Source organism: Nannobrachium achirus, assembly GCF_963921795.1.
Source record: "Nannobrachium achirus genome assembly, chromosome: 22".
Classification (NCBI taxonomy): domain Eukaryota; kingdom Metazoa; phylum Chordata; class Actinopteri; order Myctophiformes; family Myctophidae; genus Nannobrachium; species Nannobrachium achirus.
Genome location: NC_137829.1, coordinates 27,740,694 through 27,767,183, shown reverse-complemented (window position 1 = coordinate 27,767,183; position 26,490 = coordinate 27,740,694). Strand labels below are relative to the sequence as shown.

The 26,490-nt window shown below is 41.1% G+C and overlaps 2 protein-coding genes across 2 annotated transcripts in view; one reads left to right on the top strand and one right to left on the bottom strand.

Moving 5' to 3' along the window:
- The first annotated feature begins 652 nt into the window (after positions 1-652).
- Positions 653-17,941, top strand: dnajc3a (DnaJ (Hsp40) homolog, subfamily C, member 3a). Its single transcript, XM_080753695.1, has 12 exons — positions 653-861; positions 1,596-1,706; positions 2,529-2,653; positions 3,338-3,412; positions 7,021-7,173; positions 8,155-8,336; positions 10,200-10,319; positions 10,618-10,723; positions 12,023-12,143; positions 14,766-14,898; positions 15,579-15,727; positions 16,308-17,941. The coding sequence occupies exons 1-12, from the start codon at positions 780-782 to the stop codon at positions 16,472-16,474; spliced, it is 1,524 nt and encodes a 507-aa protein (XP_080609821.1). The 5' UTR covers positions 653-779; the 3' UTR covers positions 16,475-17,941.
- Positions 17,942-19,299: 1,358 nt separating this feature from the next.
- Positions 19,300-26,490, bottom strand: part of uggt2 (UDP-glucose glycoprotein glucosyltransferase 2) — a 57,315-nt gene continuing 50,124 nt past the window's right edge. Inside the window, 8 exon segments of the mRNA XM_080753698.1 lie at positions 19,300-20,468; positions 20,635-20,800; positions 21,432-21,548; positions 21,665-21,779; positions 23,466-23,626; positions 24,151-24,333; positions 24,875-24,959; positions 25,111-25,215. Coding sequence (XP_080609824.1) covers positions 20,446-20,468; positions 20,635-20,800; positions 21,432-21,548; positions 21,665-21,779; positions 23,466-23,626; positions 24,151-24,333; positions 24,875-24,959; positions 25,111-25,215 — 955 coding nt within the window. The 3' untranslated portion in view covers positions 19,300-20,445.

Genomic DNA, 26,490 nt, shown 5'->3' with positions numbered 1-26,490 from the left:
ATGAGTATAGACAAACACATAGATAGCTAGCTGTAAATGAGTTATGGGGGTCCTTGAAAATAAAACGTTTGAGAAGCACTGTATCAGTGGACTCTCATAGTAAAACAGTGGCATACATTTTCTGAAGAAAACCTGGAGACTGACATTCAGTAACTAGTCAAAACAAAATAAAAAATGTGTAAGCTTGTAAATCAGCCATTTTCAAAAGATTGTTATGGACTTCATTTGAAAACGTGTGAAATGGGACATTCTGCATTATGACTACTAGGCCTTGGTAGCCTACTTTAATAACATTTTGATACCAATACTTAACTAATTTTACTCAAGTAGACAAGTACATTTTGAATTCCGGACTTTTACTTGTAATAGAGTATTTCTACATTACAGTATTGATACTTTTACTAACGTAGGCTAAAGAAAGTGAGTACCTTTCCCACCACTGTGTAGTAATGTGTGTATTAATGTGTACAGTACCAGTGGCAGTGAGTGGCACACGCTCTCTGTATTATGCTGCCGTGGCTCCTCTCCGTTGATCCAACCGTGGTGGGCGGAGTTTTCCAGCGATCCCAACCAATCGCGGCCGACCACGACCCGGCCGACAGGCTTCACTCTGAGCAGCCTGTCCTGACAGAAAAGAAAGTGATGTCAAATGATCACTACACTGAATAGCTGCTGTCTGTCAACCACATGGGACTGGCACTAGTAAATACACACTTCAAATAACACTAAAACCTTATAGCTGTTTTGTTTATTTTTTTAATAGATCGAGTGACTGAATCATGGTTTCAATCTACCATGTAGCACACAAAATCCTGACTTTCATCCCATATGTGCTTGTTTTGATTGATCTGCGATACGAAGGTAAGCTTCTAGACTGTCCTGCATCGGGCTGTATAAAGTTAATGTTGCCCAGTTAGTCTGAGCTTTGAGCGTTTGTCAGTAAGGACAACTGCACTGCATTAGGCGGCTCGTTGACGTGAAAGGAAAGGGTTAGCTTCCCTGTTAGCATGTGCAACTTTATGGTTCTGTTCTGTTTCAGATTGACCCAGCAAGCTAGCTACTTTGCTAACGTTGGGTAATGGTTGGTTTCACATGATAGTGTGTGTTGTGTAGCCTCTGCTCTGCCACACATGTCTTAATATTCACAGTGGTGGTTAAATTGACACCTGTCGGGGTTAGAATGTCATCTCTATCTGTCTTAGTCTTGATCCAATCTTCTCCAAACTAACAGCAGGACCCTTGTACCTATGCCATGGCAATGAATCTGGCATATTGGTTAATAATGTTACAGCTAAAACATGTGTTCACATATAGAATAGAAACAAATATGCTAACCATAATACTAACTAACCTATATACTAATGTTGTGGCCATTGGACCCCCAGGGTTATTTGAGGTTTCAGGGTGTCCCCAATCCCCATGGTAAATGATTGATAGTTAGAATTAAGGAACCAACTGGACCAGTAACTCTCGAGATTGTACAAATGTACAAATTCATACCAAACTAAATGATCATATACAAATTTAAAAGGGTTGAGACAGCATTGCTTGTGCTGTGTTTAATTGCCAGACTGTATTTTTGTGTTTTGTTTCAGGAGTGAAGTGTAGCAGAGATGGGAGTGTGGAGAATCACCTGGAGATGGGAAAGAAGCTCCTCGCTGCTGGCCAGTTAGCTGACGCCCTCTCTCACTTCCATGCTGCTGTTGGTAGGTGTTGAAGAGTTCTGGATCAATCCGTTAAGACCAATGCCATCTAAACCAGTAGTTGTTGAAAATAGCAGATGTACAAGCTCGCTGCTCGCACCACGGCACAAAGAAATGCGCTGTGAGCTTGTATATCTGCTATTTTTGAATAGCCAATGCTAAAATCTAAAATGACACAAATTTCCCGGTTCTAACGGATTTAGGCTGTTTAACAAACATAGCTGGAGACACAAGTATTTTTCTGAGATAGGGGATCATCCTATCACAGGATAGAAGCACATGATACGTACAAGTCATCCTGACCTCACACACACACACACACACACACACACACACACACACACACACACACACACACACACACACACACACACACACACACACAGACATAGATGTGGGAACTTGTGTCATAGCTGATTACAATACATACCAGGCCAGCTTGAAGTAGCGCCTCTTGATTCTATAATATTCAGATTATCTGTACATATCTTAAGGCCAACGTGCTAGCCAGTCAGTTCAACTGCGAATAAAGATCTTATTCCACATACACAACCAATCAAAATAGTTGTTTTAGAAATTGTCAATGTTTACTGTAGGTTATTAGGACAAAACCTGACCAGACTAATACGGGTTGGATGTTGGGGTAAGTGCCTGCGACATACAGTACTAGCGTCATGTCCAGGGGGTGTACTGGTACATCAAGCTGCCGCACGCCAAGGAAACTGGAAGATAGGCCTCAGGGCTCAGCACTTACCTTTATTAGGACAACAATTGAACTGCATTGATACTATTTGATTAGTAATGATTTTGTTTGCTCTTGTCTAGACGGAGATCCTAAAAACTACGTTGCATTCTACAGAAGAGCTACAGTTTACCTAGCCATGGGGAAGTCAAAATCTGCCCTGCCAGATTTGAGCAGAGTCATAGAACTCAAACCAGACTTCACCTCTGTAAGTAGTGCACAATGCACATCACTCATTAGCATAATGTTTTTTTAACACATCTACTCCCGGGTATATAATGATTTCAGTAGCTTTTTCTGTGTTTTTAGCTTATTTCCAAGGCTCCTTGAACATACCACCGGTCCAAATGTAATCTGATTACTTCCGCTCGGTCACGATGGTCATATTTTCTTTCACCCAGAAGAGAAAAAATACAACTGTTGCCATCCGTGCTTTTGTTATGGTCCAGAGAGAAGGGCTTGTTTTAAACAAGGACGCGATCTGGAGATAGATTACGAGATAAATCCGTTTTCCTTCACAGCAGTCCATTGCAGTTTTCTCCCAAAGGATGGGAATTTGGGTTTTTGCATCAGTGCCGGGTTCCACAGACCGCACGCTACGGTTAAGTCGGGATATAACGTTTCCTATTAAGTCGGGAAAAGAAACACAGGATAAGATGTTGATTTCCTTTGTGCAGGCACAATTCTTAATCAATTAGGAACCTGTCAATAATGTGTATGAAAGAACCCATTTACACACAAATAAGATTATGTGTGTGCATATTTTGTATCGCAACATCTCGGCAAGTTTAGTCAGTTCTGGGAAAGAAGACTGTTATATCAGCTGTGCAACCTAGATTACTGTATACATAAACATTGCAACAGAACACATTTTCCACCCTTCTCTCAACAGGCAAGGCTTCAGAGAGGAATCCTCCTTCTGAAGCAGGGGAAGTTGGACGAAGCTGAGAGCGACTTTAAGAGAGTGGTGAGTGACTTTAACTCTTTTACCGCCATTTTACTGTATGATGCTATAAGGATCTAAGGATGACTTTTAATGCCACAAAAGTAGCTTACCTTTGCGATTTTATAAAAAAAATATCCATCCATTATTTCCAACAGCAATTTTTTGTAAAAGAACAGCTTCATCATCGTGTTGAACGGGTGCTTCCGTTCCAATGAACGAGGCTGAAGTTTGTCCCTCGTTGCACTAGTTGTTGACATAGAAATGGAGAAACTAGATCCAGGCATAGAAATGGAAGGGAAAAGTGATCCCGACCGCCATTGTTGTTTACTTGCGCTCCAGATTTGACACTAACGTTATGGGAGCTGCTGCTACTGTACACACCCGCGCCACCCCTCATCTGCTTACAGTGCTCAGACAGGTAAAAGAATGAACACTCGTTATGGTGCCGTGGATAAAAGAACGAGCGTTCGTTCAGCGGCAAGAGAGTTAAGTGTCTTTTGAATCCTTCTAAGATTTTTAGGGGAAAAAAAACTATGTTTCTATGTCAGCAATCTGGCCAGCCATCGTCAAAGAAAAGGTCCTTTTCACTTAACTGGAGCTCAGTTAGTCTGTTCTTGAGAGACTACTATGTCAGTGGTTCTCAAACCTTTTCATGTGAAGGACCCCCAAAATGATATGTATTTGGCCACGGACCCGCATCTCAAAATATTTAGTTCCAGGGACCACCCAGAAGCAAAATTTGAGTTACAACCATTCGCTTTGAAAATACATATATTCAAAGATTTGCACACATTTTCATGACTTTTTCAAAAATAGCAGATCTACAAGCTCGCAGCGCGGCACTCGGTGCCGCGCTGTGAGCTTGTATATCTGCTATTTTTCACTGGTTAAATCATTCAATAATTCTAGGCCTAAATGGGTTAAGAGAGTGGACAACAGTGATGTTGTCCATGGAAGCAAGAGTGAATGTGAAGTAACTGTTGTTGAAGTTCACCAGGAGGGGTCAGTGTTGGTCTGCAGGTCTAGTCTAACGCTACAATGAATCTATTGGTTCAGTCTAAAAGCAAGCAAGGTTGGGCTCAAATTAATCAGAGAAAGATAATTAATTGAAATTAACTGCTACACAGTACACAGACAATTATAAAGCTATTGTTAACCACATAATTGATTGGAAGAAACCTAGTAGTTTGGTGAGTTTTCTTCTTCTATATACGGTTTATAGGATTGATTATGGTAGCACACTGGTATATTCTTGTAATAATATATTGCAACATTCTAGGCGTTTTCTGTCTTTTAAGTAGTTATTTTCTAAGTGTCCACAGCAGCCTGTAGATATTAAAGGGATATTACACTTTAAAAAAAACGTTGGGTCATTTTATTGTCTAATCAGGCTTTTGTGAACACCCTGGAAAGATTTTAATTTGCTTGATTCAATATTTAGATATTTGATGTAAATGTTATCAGGCCCTCCCCATCCACACCCATTGTAACTTCAAACTCCATTTTAACCATGATAGATTCATTAAAAACACCCATTATTCTTTCTAGTGACTCATACTACCCTCCAAATACGTGAGCTGGCCGTGTTTTTTCAATAACCTTTTTCATTTATTTTTAATAATTATTTTGGAAAATGGAAATAATTCAATACAATACAAAAATATTTAATAAATTAAAAACGTTATCGAAAAAACACGGCCAGCTCACATATTAGGAGGGTATTATGAGTCACTAGAATCTATCATGGTTAAAATGGAGTTTGAAGTTACAATGGGTGTGTATGGGGAGGGGCCCTGGACGGGGAGGGCCTGATAACATTTACATCAAATATCTAAATACTGAATGAAGAAAATCAAAAACTGTTCAGGGTGTTACTGATTAGACGATAAAATTACAAAAGTTTTTTTGAAAGTGAAATATCCCTTTAAGACAAGGCTGTCAAATCACATTCAAGCTAATCTCTCAAGACGTCAGTCAGCACTACTGCCTTAAACATGTAATGTTGTTCTTAGTAGGAATAAACACAGAACCACTAAGTACAGGGTAAGGGGAGGGGCCAAACCTCAGTTCTTGCTTTACATAAAAAAGGCTGCGGTGCTCTCAGAGGCAAAAAAAGTTCACAATGTGACTTAGCTTGTAGATCTGCTTAATCGTTCTTTAATTTTAAAAACATGTCACTTGTTGCCTCAAAATTTCAAAAATATTTGTGCTGTTGATGTGAAGTCGCCCTAAGAAATACCTAAATAGATTGACCCAGCCCTAAAATAGATTGAGTGCCATGTGAAAAACAGGAACGCTGTGCATTCATAAACCATAATCTAAGAAGGGGAATAGTATTTAAATTGGTAGCCAAATCTCTCGTTGGCCTTCAGATATCATTTCAGGTGTTCATTAAGAAGGATTAAGAGTGGAATGCTCGGAGAGATTTTCCATTACAATTACCATTTTACACAGAGATGTGGCATAACAACTGCCAGCAGATATGAATGCCCTTGGTACTGAGCTCCCCTTCTTTGATAACACTTAAAGCTCTGTTCCGTCATGCCAAGAACAATGCCGTGGTAATCCCTCTTGAGAACGGTGCTATATGAGGTCAGTGTCTGTTATTGTAATGTATTGCCAGGGGCTTGTGGAAGGTCTGCCTTGAGGATTTGTGGCCTAAACTGCTCACCGTCTTTATAACAAAATAATGCACAAGAACCCAGCATCATGATTTTGCCTAGCAGTTGGGTGTCTTTATTTATTTATTTGTAAGCTGTAATGTGAAACTCCAGGTAGTTTGGGTGGAAAGGGTATGTCCACTAAGCTATAATGCTTTTTGGATTTGATTTCAATATAGTTTATAAAAAAAAAGAAAAGTCAATTTACGAGAGTACCCGAGGTGAGGTGCGGAAAGTTTTCTAATTGAAATCAACTGTCATAACTCCAGCTTTAAGAGGGCACTGAGCCATATTCCCAGCAGAGGGCAATAGGCATTTTGACTAGCACGGGTTTTATGTGGCCCATATTTTGCCAGTGTGATGTCGACAGGGCCTGGCTGGAGGTGCACGCTGTCCTGCTGCTTCAGCAGTCCAATACGTTGGCATGGCGTAATGCATCACATTTATTCATTACCCCTCTTCCCAGGGCTGAGCTAGCAGGAACACCGATAGCAGAGCCAGGTCTATTTGTAAAAGGATGTGCCATTAGCTGAGATTGCTATCGCGAAGATGACGACCTCTATGATGAGGATGATTATAGTGTAATAGGGTTTGGGGGGGGGGGACGGTAAGTAAGCTCTGCCGTGATTGGCAGTGCTTTTAAGAGGTACACTTGGCACAAGTACCTTTTTTTTGGGGGGGAGGGAATGCAAAGTCTTGCCCACTTTGAGAGAAGTCAAGTGGACAGAACTAAACACACTGTGAATTGCTGATCTACAGCGTGTTCCTCGCTCCTCCCCAGCGCCTGCCCACTGCTTCTCTCGCTTCCTCCCATGTCCACCTCATAAATCTCTCTCGCCCCCCCCCCCCCCCCCCCCCCCTTCCTCCATCAGACTTGAGAAATTCCTCTGTTCCGTTCAGGTGGTGCTTAAATTGCTTTAATCACTGCCATAAATGCCTGATGTAATGCACTTTTCTCCCCGTGCTCAGCTCAAGTCCAACCCCAGTGAAAAAGATGCGGAGGAGGCTCAGAGTCTGCTCGTCAAGTCGGACGAAATTCAGCGGCTGGTGACCCAGGCACACCACAGCTTCGACAGCAAAGATTATGTGACCGCCGCTGTCCAGCTGGATGCCATCATTGAGGCGAGTACACTGTACAGTCCCCCAGTGTTAATTTAACTGATTGTACAAATTGAACAAAATGTACCCTCCACCGGCTCCGTTTGTACAATTAGAGTTAAATGAACACTCGTGATTCTATTATTGCAGTGGTTCTCAAAACATTTTTTAATTTCAAGGACCACCAGTGTGCAAATGGGTTTCTCAGAGTTACATACCCATATGGGGTCCATTTGTAACCCCATCAAGGAACCCAGATCCCACTTTGAGAATCAGTGCACTATTGCAGGGGTTTTCAAAGTGGGTGACGGGGAACCCTGGGGTGCCGCGACGGCAGTCCAGGGGTGCCGCGAGACAATTTGATAATATTTGGGATTTATTTGGACACTTAGTATCATTTTAAACTTGAAGTACAAAGTTATTTTCAGTCAGTTCTAACCAAAATGGCTATTATCTCAAATTTTCCTCTCAACATAATCACTAAAATATCATCACTGTCGGGCAGAAACCTCGTATCTCCAAGTTTCAAATGTGTACGCCTCTTGCTCTGCTTCATCATACAAGATCGTCGCACAAAACTAGTGCGAGGCGTTGTGTGCTTGTAGATCGGCTGTTATCACTAGTTTAGTACATTTTATAGATAATAAACAGTTTTGGACATACAAGGTTTCTACCCGACAACGACGATATGCTATAAATATAAGGTGCTGGGGGTGAAAATTATAATGTGGGGGTGCCTCGGATTTAAACAAATATTTATGGGGTGCCCTGAGACAAAAAAGTTTTAATAAAGTCTTCAATCAATCAAATGAACCCCTGCACTATTGTACCAGGCCTTGCCTACAGGAAACACCCAAGTCTATCTTGAGCCTGACTTTCCTGCCATCCTGGCCAACTGAAAGATCGTACGTTGCCATGGTAACAGATTGAAAAGCTTCAGTACATGTACTGTATGTATGTGTCATTTGTACCTGAGGTTTAACCTCATGTCTACTGTCCTTCCAGACCTGTGTGTGGGATGTGGCCTCTCGCGAGCTGCGGGCAGAGTGTTTCATTCAGATGGGCGAGACGGGCAAGGCCATCAGTGACCTTAAAGCCACGTCAAAGCTGAAGAGCGACAACACTCAGGCTTTCTACACGCTCTCTACCATCTATTACAACCTTGGAGACCATGAGATGTCACTCACGTAAGACCCACTGCCTATTATTCTCATATCAGATTAGTACCAAACTAACTGTCACAATTATTACATAATCGTCTAATCGTGATTATTTGACATTATCGCAATTATTTTGTCATAATCGTCATAATCGTGAATGTTGAAAAATGTCAGAAATAGTGGAAATAGCAGATCTACAAGCTCACAACGCGTCGCATCGCGACGCGTTGTGAGCTTGTAGATCGCCTATTTCCACTATCAAAGTTATTTTTGGAGCTGTGTGAAGCACAGGCTCCCTATACGTGGCCGTGTGGGTCTGTCTGTCTGTCTGTGTGTGTGTGTGTGTGTGTGTGTGTGTGTGTATGTAGCCTGAACTTCCTAAACTTCGGCACGCCACTAGTCCCACAGTTTTGCCACCACACACTCGCGCCATATATCAAATCGACCGGCTTACTCGGGAATCGTGGGCTATTACTTTTCTAAGAGAAAGGTTCTATAGTTTAATTGATATTAATTTATTAGTGAATTAATTTTCCCCATTGACTTATAATGGGAATTGCAAAAACTCACATTCAATTATTTGTCTCTCGCAAACCATAGGGGCTAGAGTTTCAAGACTTGGAGAGGAGGTTCATAATGATTTCAAGGATTAAATAAAAAATAATTTTGTCATTTGGCCGCATGGTGGCGCCATAACACCCCACTTTACGTTTTGGCCTGTAACTCTTGAACCGTAGGTCGGAAAATTTAAATTATGTTTTCCCTGGATTCCTTGGGTCATGACGCATCTCCCCATATAGGCCACGCCCATTTGCGCCATGATAGATTTTCCGCCATCTTGAATTTTCTCCAAAACACACTTTTTGCTCCTTTTCCTACATATTTTCTTCAAATGTCACAAAAATCGGTACACATGATCCACACACACACACACACACACACACACACACACACACACACACACACACACACACAGCTCCACTTCACACGGGTGTGATTTTTAAGTAGTAAGTTGTCAAATATGTCAGTAATTTCTTTGTATATTTAGGTTATGTGTCATATCTACCATGTACAACTTCAAAGCTTAAAAGCCAAACAGAAATGTAATTATCAACGACAAAAACACAATTAAATCGTTAATCGCCAATTATTTGAGTGACAATTAATCGTCATGTAAAATGTCATATCGTGACAGCCCTAAGTACCAAACTAACTGTGTATTTCTGAACAAATGCAGTAGAATTCTTATAACAATAGTCACGTGTCAGCTATCAGAAATCTAATTTCAAATAATACAAAATGGATGGAATTCTCTAGCGGTCCAAATCTATGCCATACAACAAAACCAACGAGACATGTATTAATTAAAGGACAACTTTAGTTTTTTACAACAAGGGTTCATATTTTAGATTGTAATTAAATAATATAAAAGATGAGTGTTAAAATTATTTCATTTACTTCTTTCTATTGTTTTAGAGATTCTTATTTCAGTGGTTGGGGGCATGCGTACAAGTGGCTAAATATGTCATTTTACACAGAATAAGCCCATTCCCAAGATGCAACGCAACCTTTCGTGGTTGGATGTGACTTATGGGGGATAGACGTGTTACTGTAAATAGCAATAAAGAAACTGCTGGCTTATTGTGTCTAAAAATACCTATTTAGCCACTTGTACACATGCCCCATGTGTACGCATGCCCCACATTTTAACACGGTAAACGCAATAAAACAATAGAACGAAGCAAATGAAAACATTTTAACACTCACTTTTTCTTTTCTCTAATTACAATCTAAAATATGAACCCTTGTGGTAAAAAAACAAAGTTGTCCTTTAAGTACTGGCGTGACATAAAGAAGGCTCATGAGTGATCGACTAAACACTGTTTCCAGTGAGGTACGTGAATGCCTGAAGCTGGATCCTGATCACAAGCAGTGCTACAGCCACTACAAACAAGTGAAGAAACTCAACAAACAGATCCAGTCCGGAGAGGAGCTGATCCAGGAGCAAAGGTGTGTGTGTGTGTGTGTGTGTGTGCGCGTGTGTGTGCGTGTGCGTGTGTGTGCCTGCTGACATGCCTCAAACGCATCTCTGAAACGCCTCAAACATCAGTAACATACGGTAATGTATCCTTATGTTATGAAATAACGCCCTCTCAACTGCAAGCCATTCATTGAAATGTCTCCTGAAATATTAAGCATAATCAACAGTCAATTTGAGAGATTCTGTGCTGGCGGCTGCAGCAATTATTTTGTTTTTCCTAGCGTCTTGCGTGTCAATTAAAATGCCCACCTGCTCGCTGCGTTTCAGGTACGAGGACGCGGTGAACAAATACGAAGCTGTGATGAAGACGGAGCCCAACGTGCATCATTACACTCTCCACGCCAAGCAGCGCATCTGCCACGCCTTGGCACAGGTACTGTGCCTCATTTGCTGCCATGAGCCACCTACAGTACACTAAAACATAAACCTTTTTAAACACCAGTCGTTGTGTTTATACCAAGGGGCAAACCCCCTTCGCTGGAATCAAAGCTCACTTCCAGGCAGAGTCCTGCAGCGGGTCGGGGCCCGCTGGTACGCGACGGGTACACTGAGGACAGCATGCAGGGATGATTGAGTGGTGCACGGCTGTAGGCTATTTACTTTACTGTATTTAATCACGGTAGCGGGGCGGGCGATGGTTAACTTTTTTGACGGGCGGGGCAGTTCTGGTTTTTATATAATCACAGGTAATGGGTCGGTCCACAGATCTGATTAATGACGGGCGGGGCGGGCGCGGGTTGTCAAAATCGGACCCTGCAGGACTCTGCTTCCAGGTTCTTTCCTATTAATGGCCCAGTAGATGTCGCTGTTAGAAATACATACAAATCTCAATATGAGTCAGTGAGGTTTTGGGCAAGCTTTAACCTTGATTTTATTACCTTAGTAAACCTTTTCATAAACATTTTATGTTTTCAATCGCTAGTTTAAAATATATTTTTTTAAATCATCTTGATATGCGTTTAGTACGGTAAATTATGGCGCCATTCATTTTAAAATGAATGATAAAGTAGGCTATGTTTCTAGGGTTTCTACTGGTTCTAACGAGTGAAGACCCACCCTCTCTGCTGTTGCAGCCAATAGCATTATTTTCCGTTAGCATTTCTGACCAGATATAGAAAGATGGCGGATTTGAAATAGCTGAAAAACAGGCTTCAAAGCGGGTCTGTTGAAACCAATGGCGTCACTTTGTCTATTCTTTATTTACGGTCTATGGAATTGTACCTAATCCATGACTTATAGGATTGTGTGTGTGTCATGTAGGGCTGTCACGATTATGACATTTTACATGACGATTATTTGTCACTCAAATAATTGCGATTAACGATTTAATTGTGTTTTTGTAGTTGACAATTACATTTCTGTTTGGCTTTTAGGCTTTTAAGTTGCACATGGTAGATATGATACATAGCCTAAATATATAGGCTATATATATATATAATATATATATTACTATAATATATATAACCACAACGCGTCGCAATGCGACGCGTTGTGAGCTTGTAGATCTGCTATTTCCACTATTTTTTACCTTTTTATTTAAATATATGAACATTTTTCAACATGGAAATGATTATGACGATTATGAAAAATAATCACGATTATGTCAAAAAAAATCACGATTAGACGATTATGTAACAATTGTGACAGGCCTAGTGTCATGTGTACTGAACAGGGCCAGCAAGGTAGCAGGGCGGTCTCGGTGTGTAGCCAGGTCCTGGAGGAAGACCCAGAGAACGTCAACGCCCTGAAGGACAGAGCGGAGGCCTACATCCAAGATGAACAGTATGACGAAGGTCAGTGTCGGCATGGTGGCTATTGGAAATGATTCCGTCACATACATTCTTTCACTGACGAAAACTAATTAAAACGGACTAAAACTAAGGCTAAATATATTGATACTTTTATCAACAACTAAAAAACTAGACTAAAACATGACAAACAAAATAATTGTATTCGAAAGACTATGACTAAAACTAAATCAACTACCACTCATACAGTGTCTTTACTTAAATAATGCTGTTGGTGTTCAAATGTATGTATTAGTTCGACTTTTAGACTAGCCTAGGTTGCTGTTAACTAGGATGAATGTGCAGTTTTACTACCAGTTTTGTCATCACTGTTGCACACGATAATAATGTACAGTAGAACCTTGATTACATCTACTAAACATCAAATTATTAAGTCAAAATTCACAGACTTTTTGTCCATCTCGAAAATCTGTTTGATCCAAGCAAAATGATCATCAGTTATAATGGTCATAATAATCATCCGCATCATGCAGGTTTTCATAACGACAGTGATTTAGTTGATTCATATCCCCAAGTTTCGGCTGAAAGTGAGACTTAAATATGGCACATCTGTTCAGGCCTCCAGGTTATCCAATATCATTACAACTATATAGAACATATTACCCCTCTGGGCTGGAACACGATGTGTTAGAAGTAAGCACAACCTGAGTGATCTACAGCTGTCGTGGCTCCCAGGCTGGAGTTGAACACCGCCGCTCCTTTATCATGGCCATTAGTCGTTGCCGTTTCCAACACGCGTTGAGTGTAATGCATCTCCTGTAGGCTGGCAGGCTGTGGAAGAGACAAGCTCGAAACCATGTTATCCCCTATAAATTGTCAAGCCACCCTGTAGTCCAGAAATAACGGACCCTGGAATCTCAGTCCACACTTTGCCGTACCATCTGCACTCCCCCTCTCCTGGCTGCATTTTATGATTATTTATAAAACCCTTTTTTAAATTTTAATGAAAGCCTCCTCTGTGTGTGAGCAACAGGGATGGCTATCGTTTGGATTTGGAGTCCAGTTCTGGTTCTGCTTATCGGTTCCATATTTCGGTTCCAAAATGGTTAAAAATATGTTTTTATTTTTACACAGAAACATAATTTGTGTTGTATAGCTTTTTTTAAATGCTTAATTTATAATGTGCAAATAAATCATATTTCAATGGCTTCAGTTATACTCTTATTCTGAAGAGATCGACCACTGGAAGTCTTATTGCTGCTTTAATGAAGCCACACTTTAGAGTGCTTTCCACGGTCCATATCTGCATGCCTGCCTGGCTGTTGCTAGTGACGCTCGTAGCTGCTGCTTTGTAGTGTGTGTGTGTGTGTGTGTGTGTGTGTGTGTGTGTGTGTGTGTGTGGAGAAATACAAGTCGCATAGTCAGGCTTAAGTTAGTCAGGTCCTGACAAATAGTCAAATACATCTTTGAAGATATGTAATGTAATCATGAAGCCTTATTTATTTATGTATTTAACTAGCATGTCGAGAAATCCGATAAATATTTGTATGGGGTAGCCAGGAACCGCCATTTCCTTATCGGTTCCTGCTTGGTACCGTAATTCGGTACCCATCACTAGTGAGCAGTGAGCACAATACACCAACAGAATCTCAAGACTGGGCCATTAATAGACTGTGATACATGTTGCTTTTTCATGTCCTTTCCAATTGTTTAGTGGCCATTTTAACTTTAAATGCACCAAAGAGCCGGAGAGATCCATGTCCAATAATAATCTCACTGCAGGCTGTCGAGTCTGGGAAATAATGAAAGCCCGGGCCAAGGCTCCTCTCCCTCAGCTCTGCAACTCCAGGGAATGTTTGCCGGGTAGATTTCCATTAACACACTTTATCTGCTAAGGCGTGAACACCCCAGCGGGTGGGAGCATCAGACCTCACGCAGGCTTTTAAACTGTCAGATTCCCGTGGACCTCCGCTTCGTAAGCAGTAGATTTTAATAACCCAGGCGCACACTCACTCACACACACCTCGGTACACCTATGACAAGCCTCAAATCTTCACACACTTGTATAAACATACAAACACTGATGTACTGTACAGTGCATTTTCTAAAGAAAAATAATGTGGATGTATAATTCACTCTAAACTCAGGTGAGGTGATTACCACATGTCTGTACCATGAACAATTCACCCTTTGTCAAGTCCCGCCCATTGTCCTGCCCCTCTCCACACCCATTGGTTGCTGTGTCTTGGTGGGACATTCAGTGGGACATTCCATCCACTGCCATGTTAATTCGGTTGCTTCATATTGTTATTCTGTGTGCTCAATTCTAATTTCAAACTTTGTTTCAGTCAATTGGAGCTGCTCAGTGGCAGCATAGTGAATCAGCATGTTTTTAAATGTTTCTATTTCTCCAAAAATGATGTTTTAGCTAATTCAACATAAAAAAGGCAGAACCAGGGCGGGACAAGGCAGATAGAGCCTGCTGGTTGGTCAGTCAGGGACCAACCAGGAGGCTAACAAAGGGTGAATTGTTGTGGGAATAACATTTTTGGAGAGGGGAGCATGTTTATAACAAAGTAGATCAATCGGGAAAATGTCCAGAGCACCATTCACATATCGGCCAGTTCGGTGAATCAATAACTGATAATGATTCTTGTACACTTGCAGCTATTAAGGATTATGAGACCGCTGGCCAGCACAGCGAGAATGACCGTCAGATCAAAGAGGGCTTGGAGAAAGCTAAACGGCTGCTCAAACAGTCTCAGAAGAGGGACTACTACAAGATCCTTGGAGTGAAGAGGTAGGCAATATTTGCGCTGGCTTTACAATTCATGGAAGCCCTTTTCCGACCACTGAGTAAAAATAAAAAGGCCTGAATTGCTCTTTTTATTGTTTTGTTTTTCCAAATACAATTTCATATCTCAGAATTATTGGTCTCACAATTGCACGAATATACTGAGATATTCTAGGTCTCAATTACGAGAATAAAACTCTGTGATAGAAAGACTAGGGTTGCGATCCTTTGTAGATTTGAACGATTCCGATTCCTTAACGGTTCCCTTAAAGATCTCTATAGGGGGTTCCAAATGGACCCTAACCGGTCTGTAACTCTGAGTACAAATGGAACCAAATGGACTCGTAATTTCTACACTCTCCGAGTTATGGTGGTCCTTGAAATTAAAAGGTTTGAGAACCACCGGTATTGTAATTATATAGCAGACGTGAAGTCCACATAACCAGCTTTAGCAGTGAGAAAACCTGGTTCCAGAAACGGATTCAAATGTGAAGGAACCGATTCTGATTTCTAAATGTTGGATCCGGTTCTTCCGGTTCCGAATCCCAACCCTAAGAACGACAGACGTGTGAGAAAATGGAAATATGATTCCATAACAACTGGGCCAACATACTGTAACAGTAGGTATGGGGAAATATTGTTTGTTGTCTAATACTTAATTTACGCATCTCTTGTCACTGTGACAGAACGGCCCAGAAAAAGGAGATCATCAAAGCCTACAGGAAGCTGGCACAGCAGTGGCACCCGGACAATTTCCAGAACGCGGAGGAAAAGAAAAAAGCAGAGAAAAAGTTCATAGACATCGCTCAGGCCAAGGAGGTGCTCACTGACCCAGGTAAAAGGCCCAAGGTCTTACATGGACTATTCAGCTGTCCGTCAGCGTAATGCCACTCACCCAGTGAATGTCAGGCCAGGCTGAGTGTCAGACCGCATCAATGCACTGAGGACATGATGTGAACAGTTCCAGTGCTACGGCACTGGAACTGGTTGTCGACATTTTCCATGTCAATGTATCCATTTTGGAGATCCATTTTTTCCATCAAACGGCTCCTCCATCAGAAATAAACCATAGCTGGTAGTTTTTTCAGTTTTTGATTGATTGATTGAAGATTTTAATAGAGGTCTGCATGGGAAAAGGTACAGGACAATACAGTTCACAGGTACAAGGTCAGCTAAAAGTATAAAAAACACAATAAAGCTTTTGGCTTGTTTAAATTAGGGTCCCTTTTACAGTTCATACAACATTAAATGACAGACAAATAGAAAAAAAAATGTTATTTACAGTAGAAAGGTCAGGGGGAGGTATGTTTAGTTAAGAATGTACACACTCCTACAACGTGCACTAGAACTCTAGCAAGCTTTGTGAGCTTGTATTCGTAACATGTTAATGTGGACCGATGTTTTCGTTTCTGCAGAGATGAGAACAAAATTTGACCACGGAGAAGATCCCATGGACCCAGAGAGCCAGCAGGGAGGTCACCATCACCACCACTTTCATCAGGGTCATCAGGGCCATCAGGGCTACCAGGGTTTCAATCCCTTTGGCTCTGGACCCTTCAACTTCAAGTTCAACTTCAACTGATAAAAGAAAATCACATCCAGCACAGCTGGAGCTGATTTGTATTATTTTTTACCTCCCGATTTTAAAGGGAAAACACCAACTTGAGGAATGCCAGTTCATCCCGAGATTGCTACAGTTTGTAGTACTACAACCCACCCACAGGAATTCTTAGTGGTTTCTCCACATCAGATTTCCAAAGCTTTTTTGGGTTATCAATTCTGGCAGGGAATATAAGGTCTGTGGTTAAAGGACGACTTCAGCCATTTTCAACCCATATTCATATAATCAGTCCTCACTAGTGCTCATTATGCAATGGCACCATTTTTGTGTGTCTACTCTCTGTGTCTCAGAGGAGGGCTGTGCCGTGGACAGTTCAGAAACCTGCCTGGGGAATAGAAGCTGATAGAAACCGCAGGCTTTCTATTCCAGGACAGTTGGCATGCTATAATGGAAGCCATTCTTCTCCTTGATTAAAATTTGATTTTTTTGTTTGAAAACAAAAACCTGCCTAGCAATGATGTCCCTGGTAGGTGGGTTTCTGAAGTGTCCACAGCCCTCCTCTGACACAGTTGGAAAAAAAGGACCAATCATATGAAGATTGAAATTGTCAAAGTCGTACTTTAAAATAAACCTTAAAGGCCTTTCATGTTTTATGTGACAAATGGCTGTTAATATTGCAACCACGAATGAAAATGTAATGTGCTTTTTAACACATGAACCCTAGCATCCCTATTCTGGGCATGTCATAATAGGCAAACACTCAGAGAAAATAGGTGAACAATGAACATTCGGCTAGAAAGCAGACCTACAAGCTTGCGACGAGTCGTGAGCTTGCACTGTAGATCAGCTATTTTCGCTGTTGATGTACAACAAAGTATACTAGGGTTTAAGTAGTTAAAACGTATGTTGTGATAAAGAATCATTTGTTATGATTTGTGGATATTATTTTGTTGAAAAAAAACAAACATGTTATAAACCTTTGTTGGCCAATGGTTTGTTTTAATTTATCCAAAACCCAAAGCAGAAATTCTGTTTCAAATCTTTGGTGGTAACTGGGAATAACCCATGGCAGAAGTAACTTCTGGGTTGGCCTACAAAAAGACATCATCCCTGTAGCAATCTATTGACTCGCAGAGAGATCTTGGAGGAAACTGTGACATTATTTCCAGTGTCCTTGAATGATACAACGTTGGATTCCATGCTGTGATAAAGCCGTTTCTATGCCAAAATGTATGCTGTGTCTTGATGCAGAACGTACCTGCAGTGATTTCAATCAAGGGTAAAAGTTTAATTCCAAAGCAATGACTGCATCCTTTCGGAATTGTACACTGAAATGTACATCCATTCTTTAGATTAATGTGTACAGGTACACATTAATACAGGTACAATGCTATTTTTTTATATGAATGGAGTTTTTGTTCTGAATTGTAAATAAAGATCTATTCTATTTATGCTTATTCATTTGAATGGAGATTATGCTTAAACCTTTTTAACCTCCCCTCCCAATGTATGAATGAGTACCATTGTTAAGAGCTTTGAGTACTTAGGAAAGCGCTATAAAAATGCAATTAATTATGATTTAAGTAAGGAATTTCTCTGCACTCAGGATTGGGTTGATCATTGATACCAGTACGTTAACTACTCGGTATTCTTCCTTGTGATATGCTTCAATCTTTTTTCCCCTGAAACACACCCAGCTTTAATTGTATTCAATGTGCAAGTTCTTATGTGGTTGCAATGCTTAACAAAATAGTGTTTTGTAGCTTTAACTCATTCTGTGCCAATGACGGCTTATGACGTTTTTTTTTTCCAATAGCCTGGTGTGCCAATGACGGCTTATGACGTTTTTTGTGTTTTTTACATAGGAAAAAAAAATATATTTCTTTTTTTTCCCTTTTTTTTAAAGATGTCAAAATGACCTGAGATCAGAGAGATGCTTTTCTCTGTTTGTGTGTTTGCTCCCTCGTTTAGCTGATTGAGAAAATGTGTGAAAATGTGTGTCCATTCTAGTGGATGGACACTTTTTTTCATTCAAACAGCTCTATCTCTGGAACCATTTGTCCGATTGACAAAATTCTTTTTGCCACTGAATCACAACAACTGTGTCTGTTTCTGTGGGGGAAAGAATTATAAAAAAAAAAACATTTTTTTTCATTGCATAGTAAAGAAAAACATACAAAACCGTGGCACAGCTACCTTGGAGGCATTTTGGCATCTGGCACAGAATATGAGAGCTTTTACATTGGATCACCTTGCCTCAGCATTAGGTACTAGGTAGTAAGTGGTTGTTCATCTCAAATTTCTCCAATGCATGCAAACCTGTTCATCAACTTGTAATGAATTTCATTTTATAGCGCTTTTCCAAGTGCTCAAAGCGCTTTACAGTGGTTCATTCATCCATACATTGGGAGAAGCGGCAAACAGTCGACGCCAGCGTCCGTCCTCACTTCCCACATTCACACAACAATGGTGACAAGCTGACACCGACCGACTCATTGGAGGCAATGTAGGGTTCAGTGTCTTGCCCAAGGACACTTCGACATGTGGACAGGAGGAGCCGGGATTCAAACCGCCGACCCACGGATCATTGGATGACCCGCTCTACCTCCTGAGCCACAGCCGCCAATTGTTTTCTCATCATTGGTTTACAGGTGTAAAGAAGACTTTTTGCGCAGGCTCCATCAATGTTTTTCAGGGAGAGGAATAGCCTAGCTGCTTAAAGGTTTACTTTGACCTTAATCCTTAATGTGTGGACTAGCTTGCGACATCAGAAAATTGCTTTCATTAGATATGTTTGTTTAAAAATACTGTTCTACAGTAAACAAAGAAAACACATTAGTATTGACTGTGTTTGTAGCAAAGATAAGATTTAATTTCTCACATTTGAAATGACAATTACATTTCCATTGGACATCCCAGAATTTACACAGGAAATATAAGCTGAGAGCAGACTTCCAACTGTACACCCACTTTCTTTCAGAGACAAAAGCACTTCAGTGGAGCAGCAACACTTATTTGATTCCTGAGTATTATTGTCTATTCAAGGTATTGAAAATTTAGGTATTGGGAAATTTAGGTTCAAAATCTAATATATTGATATACCAGCTGTATATACATACACATAAGATGTAAACATACTTAACTGTAATAACTTAAAATTCTGCGTTCTACCTGGAACGTACATTTTCTGTGCAAATGAGGATTCGTTCATGCGTGACCTGATCTGCCTACCCATAATTGGACCCAATACAACATTGCATCAAAGAGACAGAGATGGCTAATACAGCAATTTTCCTTGCTGTACTGTGTTGTCTGGCCCATCCAAATTCAAAACATTGCCCCAGCAGTGCAAGAAACATAACAGATGTGTAAACTCACAAATGAATCACAAACATTTTGGTTTAGGCATTTCAGTCAAAGGCAAGGTAGTCAGTAACAATGACACATAAGAACATGTACTGTACAGTAAGTTTCGTTGAACGTGTGCTTCAGAATGTGATTTATGATTGATGAACGTGTGTGCTTGAGTCATCTAAAATTAGGAAAAGAAAAACAACATGAACCACATTTATAGACAAGTTTAAAATGAATGAATACTGTATGCCTCATTCATTTGATTCTTTGCTTGTTTCAGTGCAGTGTTTGCCTTTCATCTTCAAACAAACATCTAATACCAGTAACCACCGTGAAGTCCCTTGTTTATTTTATAATCCCAAAAATCTGAAACTAAATAAGAATACGACAAGTCAACTGTTAAGTTACATCACTTCTGATACCGTAAGACACATAGACATAGACCATAAACATTGTGACACCTTCTAAAAATAGAAATATCTCTGATAATGCTCCAACCTTTCCCACGTCAAAAGGTGTAACACTCCATGGCCATGTTTTGAAGGAACCTCTTCTTTACACTTGTACATCTTCAAGCTTCACAGGAGGATTAGGTGCAAACGCTGCCTCTTTCCTCTTCAGCATAGTGGAGGCATTCGCTAGAGTTCATCACGCTGGCTGTCTAGAATGCAAATGAGTACGAAAATTCAACTGAGTTACTGTAGAAACGCCGTCACGGTCAGGTAAAAATAGACCAGACCAGAAGTGTCGTAAAAAACAAGAGCCTTTAGTACAGTAGACAAGACAAATACTGACCAGGTATTGACATAAACGCAGTCTTTACTAACCTTGTTTTTGTAGCGATGGAGTCGGCGACTGTCTCTTTGTTTCTGTGTCTCCCTGTTCCTCGATGTGTCTCAGTAACTGCTTGATCTCGTTGTCATAGTCAACCCACTCAGGCACAATCCGTGCTGCTGCGGTTAGCTTGGGCTCCTTGGTCTTTGGGTTATTGCACTGCAGCACACAGAGCAGACAAAACCCATCACTCATTCTACCAAAGTGACTTCCTAACAACAAGCCGGTCCATAATTCCCCCCCACTGTCTGTGGCAGACATTTAGCCCTGATCAGATTTCCTGCTCTGTTAAAAGAACATCAGTCTGTCTGTGTCTCGTGTGTCTAAATTGACAATTGATGCCTCATTACAAAAATATTCCCATTTTTGTCCACTCAAACGGCTTAATGTCTTAAGTCTAAAAAAACTGCAATATCCTTTTCCTGTTTTCCCTTATTAACATACCGGGTTACTTATGGATAATGCCATGTGTGTGAGAGCATGCTTCACTTTTTTTATACAGTTCCATTATTCTAAGCATTAAATCTGCACTAGAAGTTGCCTGCTGCTAAAATTATTTTTCTTATCAGGATGAAGTTTCACCCTGAGGGTTGGAGGGGACGGTGCAAATGGGTGTTCTAGCCTTGGCTGCGAGAGCAGGTAAATACCAGAGGAATATTTCTGTGCCATTTATCTTGAACTCCCATTTAGCTATTTCTAGGCATGCCATTTAACACCCCCTGGGTTACTCGGGCCAGGTCCCATTTAGCCTCTGACAGCTGGAAGCAAATCTAAGGTCTGTGGGCCTCACCAGGTCTATGGTCTTCGCTGTGACTTTGGAAGTGTCGTCGCACCATGTCTCACACCACAGCCACTCCTGGGGCAGAGACTTAATGGCCACCTGATGAATCATGTTGTTGGGAAGGTCCTGCGAAAAGTCCGACAAACTAAAAAGTCAGCAAACACAAAGGCACGTTCACCACAAAACCGTAGCAAATTCAGGACGACAGGCGACAGAAAGTCCTGTTTGATGCGTTCTGTTACCTGATCCAGGTTAGACAGACTGTTGGGGTCCTGGCTCAGGGCTTGGTACTGGCCACGTAGTCTGTCCCCAGCTGCAATCTTACGGAACTTCTTCAGGTCTACTACATAAAGAGCACTAGCGGGAGGTGAGAGGAAGCAGGAGGGAGCAGTGAGTGCAGTAAAGGGAGGGGGGGGGGAGGGGGGTAGGAAAGAATGCAGGTGTGAGAAAACGGCTTGTTGATGTGCTACTGTGTGTATACCCACAGGGATACCCTTTGCTAGGATCACTTTATAAAGATAAATGTCCAGGCCTAAATTCGAATAATTGTATGTAGTGGGGCATCTGACATCCTCAGGTGCAAAAATAACTACCATGCCATTCTGTGATATATCAGGTCCGACCACACAGCAGCGTGCCTGCCGCTGCCTTGTGTGTTCATGGGGCTCAGTGGCACGGATCAGCTCTCAGCCTTGCTGCTTTTGTCTTACCTCGCACAGCGAGACAGCACACTGGTGTCCAATAAAATCACTGTGATTTCCTTACTACTCCCCCCCTCCCCTTTGTCACTCATCCAGCGGCACAGCCAAGCTTTGCTCGCTGGGCAGCTTCCTTTGCTCAGCAGAGCTGCTTCGCTGCCAGCTGATTAAGCCACTTCAAAAACGAGCCAGCTACGCTCGGCACCATGCGCCTAGCGAGGAGCCCCTGCATTTTGAAACTTAGGGCATCCCCCTCCATTCGTCTTTTTTCATGATTATATAGAACTTAAGAGGATATACTGTAGCTTCTAAAAATACAATATTGGTGCCTCCAAAGTTGTTTTCTTTTTTCTTTTCTTTTTTTAAATAATCTTTTTCTGCTTTACTACCTTCATTGATAGTTTTTTTTAAGTGACAGGAAAGAGGGATAGAAAGGGGAGAGACACGCAGCCTCGGGAACAGGACTCGAACCCGCGACGTGCTGTCATGAGCCTAGATGCCTGGACCGCAAGGCAAGCAATCCGGGCCGTTTTTACATGTTTTTGTATGGGGATTGAAATGAGCTTCAAATGGCAAATCCCACATAGAAAATTCAATAATTCCTCCACCACACCCACTGAAAATAGCACCTGCATGCATCATCAGCAACGGTGGAAGATCTATTTTTATGATTGTGTGAGAAGAATGAAAAGTGTATTTTTTGTGTGCATGGGTACAGTATCTGTATCTACCACCTGAGAAGTGTAGTTTCACTTTGTGCTTTCTTTACTCACAGCTCCTTTCACAGTTCTATGTGAGGAACAAAGAATCTGTCTCAAGTGTCTCTCACTGAATAAACAGTGAATATAGCCTCAAAGGGATTACCTCCTGTCAGTACCAGAATGTTTCGAATGTTAATATTTCAAATATATGTATTTATTCCACCAACTACCTTGAGAGAGAGAGAGAAAAAAGAAAACATTACCTTCATATTCCATCCATAAAAAATAACTGCAATTGACTGTGAAGGATAGGAGGACGGAGGATTCTATTTTTCAAACAATACTTTAGAATATTGTCCTTGTACTGTAGAAGTAAAATGTCAGTTTGCTACAAGTCATTATACTGTTTATTTTATTTTATTATTATTATAATATCTTCAGCGGTTTCTGCTTTATTTCGACAGTGAGTAGAGAGACAGGAAAAGCAAGGATAGCGAGATTGTGTTGATGACATACAGTCATGCAGCAAAGATCCTCTGGTCGGATTCAAAAACCCAAGGCCAGCTGCAGGAAGGACTTAGCCTATGTAATGGTACGTATTCTACCAGGTGAGATAACCATGAAGTTAAACACAAACTGTCTACCTGATATGGTACTTCCTGTGTCCCAGGTGTGAGGCCCAGTAGCCAGTCTTCCAAAAGCGATAGCCATCCATTTCTCTACGGCTGTCACAGAAGGGCGTGTAGCCATAAGGAGCACCTTCCAGGTTCAATTCCCTCAGCTCCTTCAGATCAGCTCGTACTATCTGCAAGGGAGCAGAGGGACACATTGCAGTATAATTAATAACGCTTATATTCTACAGATTGTTTTAGCCATTTCTGCTTTATTTTTGACAGAAACAGGGAGGGGGGGGGGGGGGGACGACATGCAGCAAAGAGTCTCGAGTCGGAAGTCGACCAAAAGCAAGCTGCGGGTAGCACTTCAGCCTTATTTACTGTAAAGTATGTGGTATGAGCTCTTACCAGGTGAGCCCCCATGGACAGTTTCTGAACCACTTAAACTATATTTTATACTTTGTCATCATGATGCCGTCACACGAAAATGCCCAATTAACAAGCTCACAATGTGTCATGATGCCACACACGGTGAGCTTGTATGTTTTGTGTGTGTGTGTGTGTGTTTCAAAGATGTGCACCTATAATGACGTGCCTAAAATAGGGATGCCAGGTTTTAATACTCATCTGAGATGGCAATCATGAATCATCTAGTGGCCATTACAGCCTTTTGTAAAGTATTGCCCTACAGTCAGTGACTAATTCGGACATTTACCTGGTCGGCATCCACAAAGATGAACTTGTCCACAGCCAGTGGGAAAAGAACATCCAGGAAGAGGATTTTGTAGCCCCAGATGATTCGCTGCTTCTCCGTCTGCTGGTGGAGCCAGCGGGGCCACTTGTACTGGACCAGTTCATACTGGAATCCGTAGGATCTAGCCATGTGAGGGATGACTTCCTAACATGGTGGGGGGTGAAGGGGATCACATTTCAAAATTGGAAACATGAGTCAGTCCCTTCTCTGCAGGGGTTAACCGAGAGCCACGTTAGGACATGCAAGCGGTATTTTGCAGTCCAATAAACTGCAAAACCATCCAGACACGCTTCAATATCATCCATAAATACGTCCATTAACAAGTCTAGAATATATGAGCCAGTCAGACATGCGGCATAAAATAACATTTATAACCCTAGTATATGTCATGAACACAGGAGAAAAAAAAAACATAAAAATATGCAAAATGATTTTGCTTGTCACCCCAAGGCCATTTTATCTATTTAAGATGGGCAACAGAAGACGTTTGCATTCAGGCTCATCTTTATAGAAACACGGAGAGATATAAAGCAGAGCATCACAAAAGCAACCCACAGATCCTTTCATTGCGCAGTACAAACAAATCTAAAGCTCTCAGGGGTTGCTGTGGAACTGGGAGAAATCTATCACAACCGAGCAGGGAGACAGAAAGTTAACATAGTAGTCATGTGGTAACGGCAGCTACCTTGAAGGAGGGGGAGAGATAGTTCTTCAGGAACCAGAACTTGACAGGGGTTTTGGTATGCCGAAGGACGGACAGCATCATTATTCTGGAACAGAGAGACGGAGAATGAGATAGAAGGAGAAAGGGAGACAAGTGGAGGAGGGTTAGTGAGTCTCGGAGGAGCACAGCTAATAAAAGGGAAGAGGTGTGTAGGGCCTCTGTGTAAGTGTTTGTGTCCATGCCTGCAAGTGACCCACCTCAGAAAGCGCTCGTATAGATGTCCCGAGGCCACAGAAAAGATGTTCAGAACATCCTCCTTCTTCTTCTCTCCATCATCTGAACTGGAACTGCCACCTGTGATGCTATAAAAGGGCTATGTATTACATAAGCCCTGCTGTCTTTTGATGGATGCATACATTTCACGCGGCAATGGCAAAACACAGCTAAGCTATTAGAAACCATGCTTTTTGTAGAGCCAGGAGCAATAACACTGTGTTGTACAGCCAACATGTAAATTGTTTTTCTTTAGACAAAAACAAACCATGCGTTACTTTGCAGGTAAATTAGAGGCTTTTTTTCCCTCTTCTTTTTGTTTTGTTTCTCTTCTTTAGTTTTTTTTTTTTTTTTAATAATAATGGAATTACAAAGAGAATGGCAATCATCTAGCAGACCTGGATTGTATGTTTTACAAGGTTAAGTGTTGTTCTCTCCGGCTGGTTCTCCTCTAGAGAGCTGAAGTAATCGACAAATTAAGAGTGCAGACACAGCGAAAGCAGGCTGAAACATTTAACAGTCCCCTTCTGTTTACTTTACTCCATGGCAAGTAAGAGGGCTGCTAATAGGAGCTTAATTACATGGATGAATCTATATCAGTGTTGATTTTGACAGCAAAGCTTGATTTAGTGTAGTCATTTTGAATAAAAAGTAATTTTGTTTTAGTCACGTTTTAGTCATCTGAAATGTTTTAGTTTTAATCTACTAAATTGACACTTTGTTTGTTTTATTGACAAAAAATGTATTTTGGCAGGCCTTGATGCTGTCATAAAGACTCGCAATGCCTAATTTTACACGGGTGTTGCGCTCTGAAAATAACCGCTCTACTAGCTCACAACGCAGCGCAACGCATCGTGAGCTTGTAGATCTGCTATTGTCAGAGCACAACATCCGAGCACAACCACACATAAAGTCACTTGTCTTTTAGTTTGACTGGATCTCTTCTCCTCTAGTCCCTCCCTAACATTTTAGTCTAGTTTTAAAAATTTTAGATGAAATTGGCACTTTTGGCAGTAGTTGTCTTAGTTTTAGTACAGTAGCTTAGTTTTTATTTTGTTTTCGTCAGTGAAATAAAAAGGTAGTTGACAAACTTTTTTCATCATACTTTTAGTAGACAAAATCAACACTGATCTAAATCCAATCATTAAGCAGCTAACAGGGATGCATGGATACTGTACATTTATGATTAGGGTATAAGGAAATGGCACTTGAATATCAGTCGCTGGTTCAAATGGATATGATTACAGCCAGGTCCTTGTCAATCAATTATCTCTCTCAGACTCAGATTTTCCTGAAAACCTTATTGGAGTCAAAACGATAAAAGGCACGTCGTCAATAACGCCTGTGCAGTCCCATCCTGATGA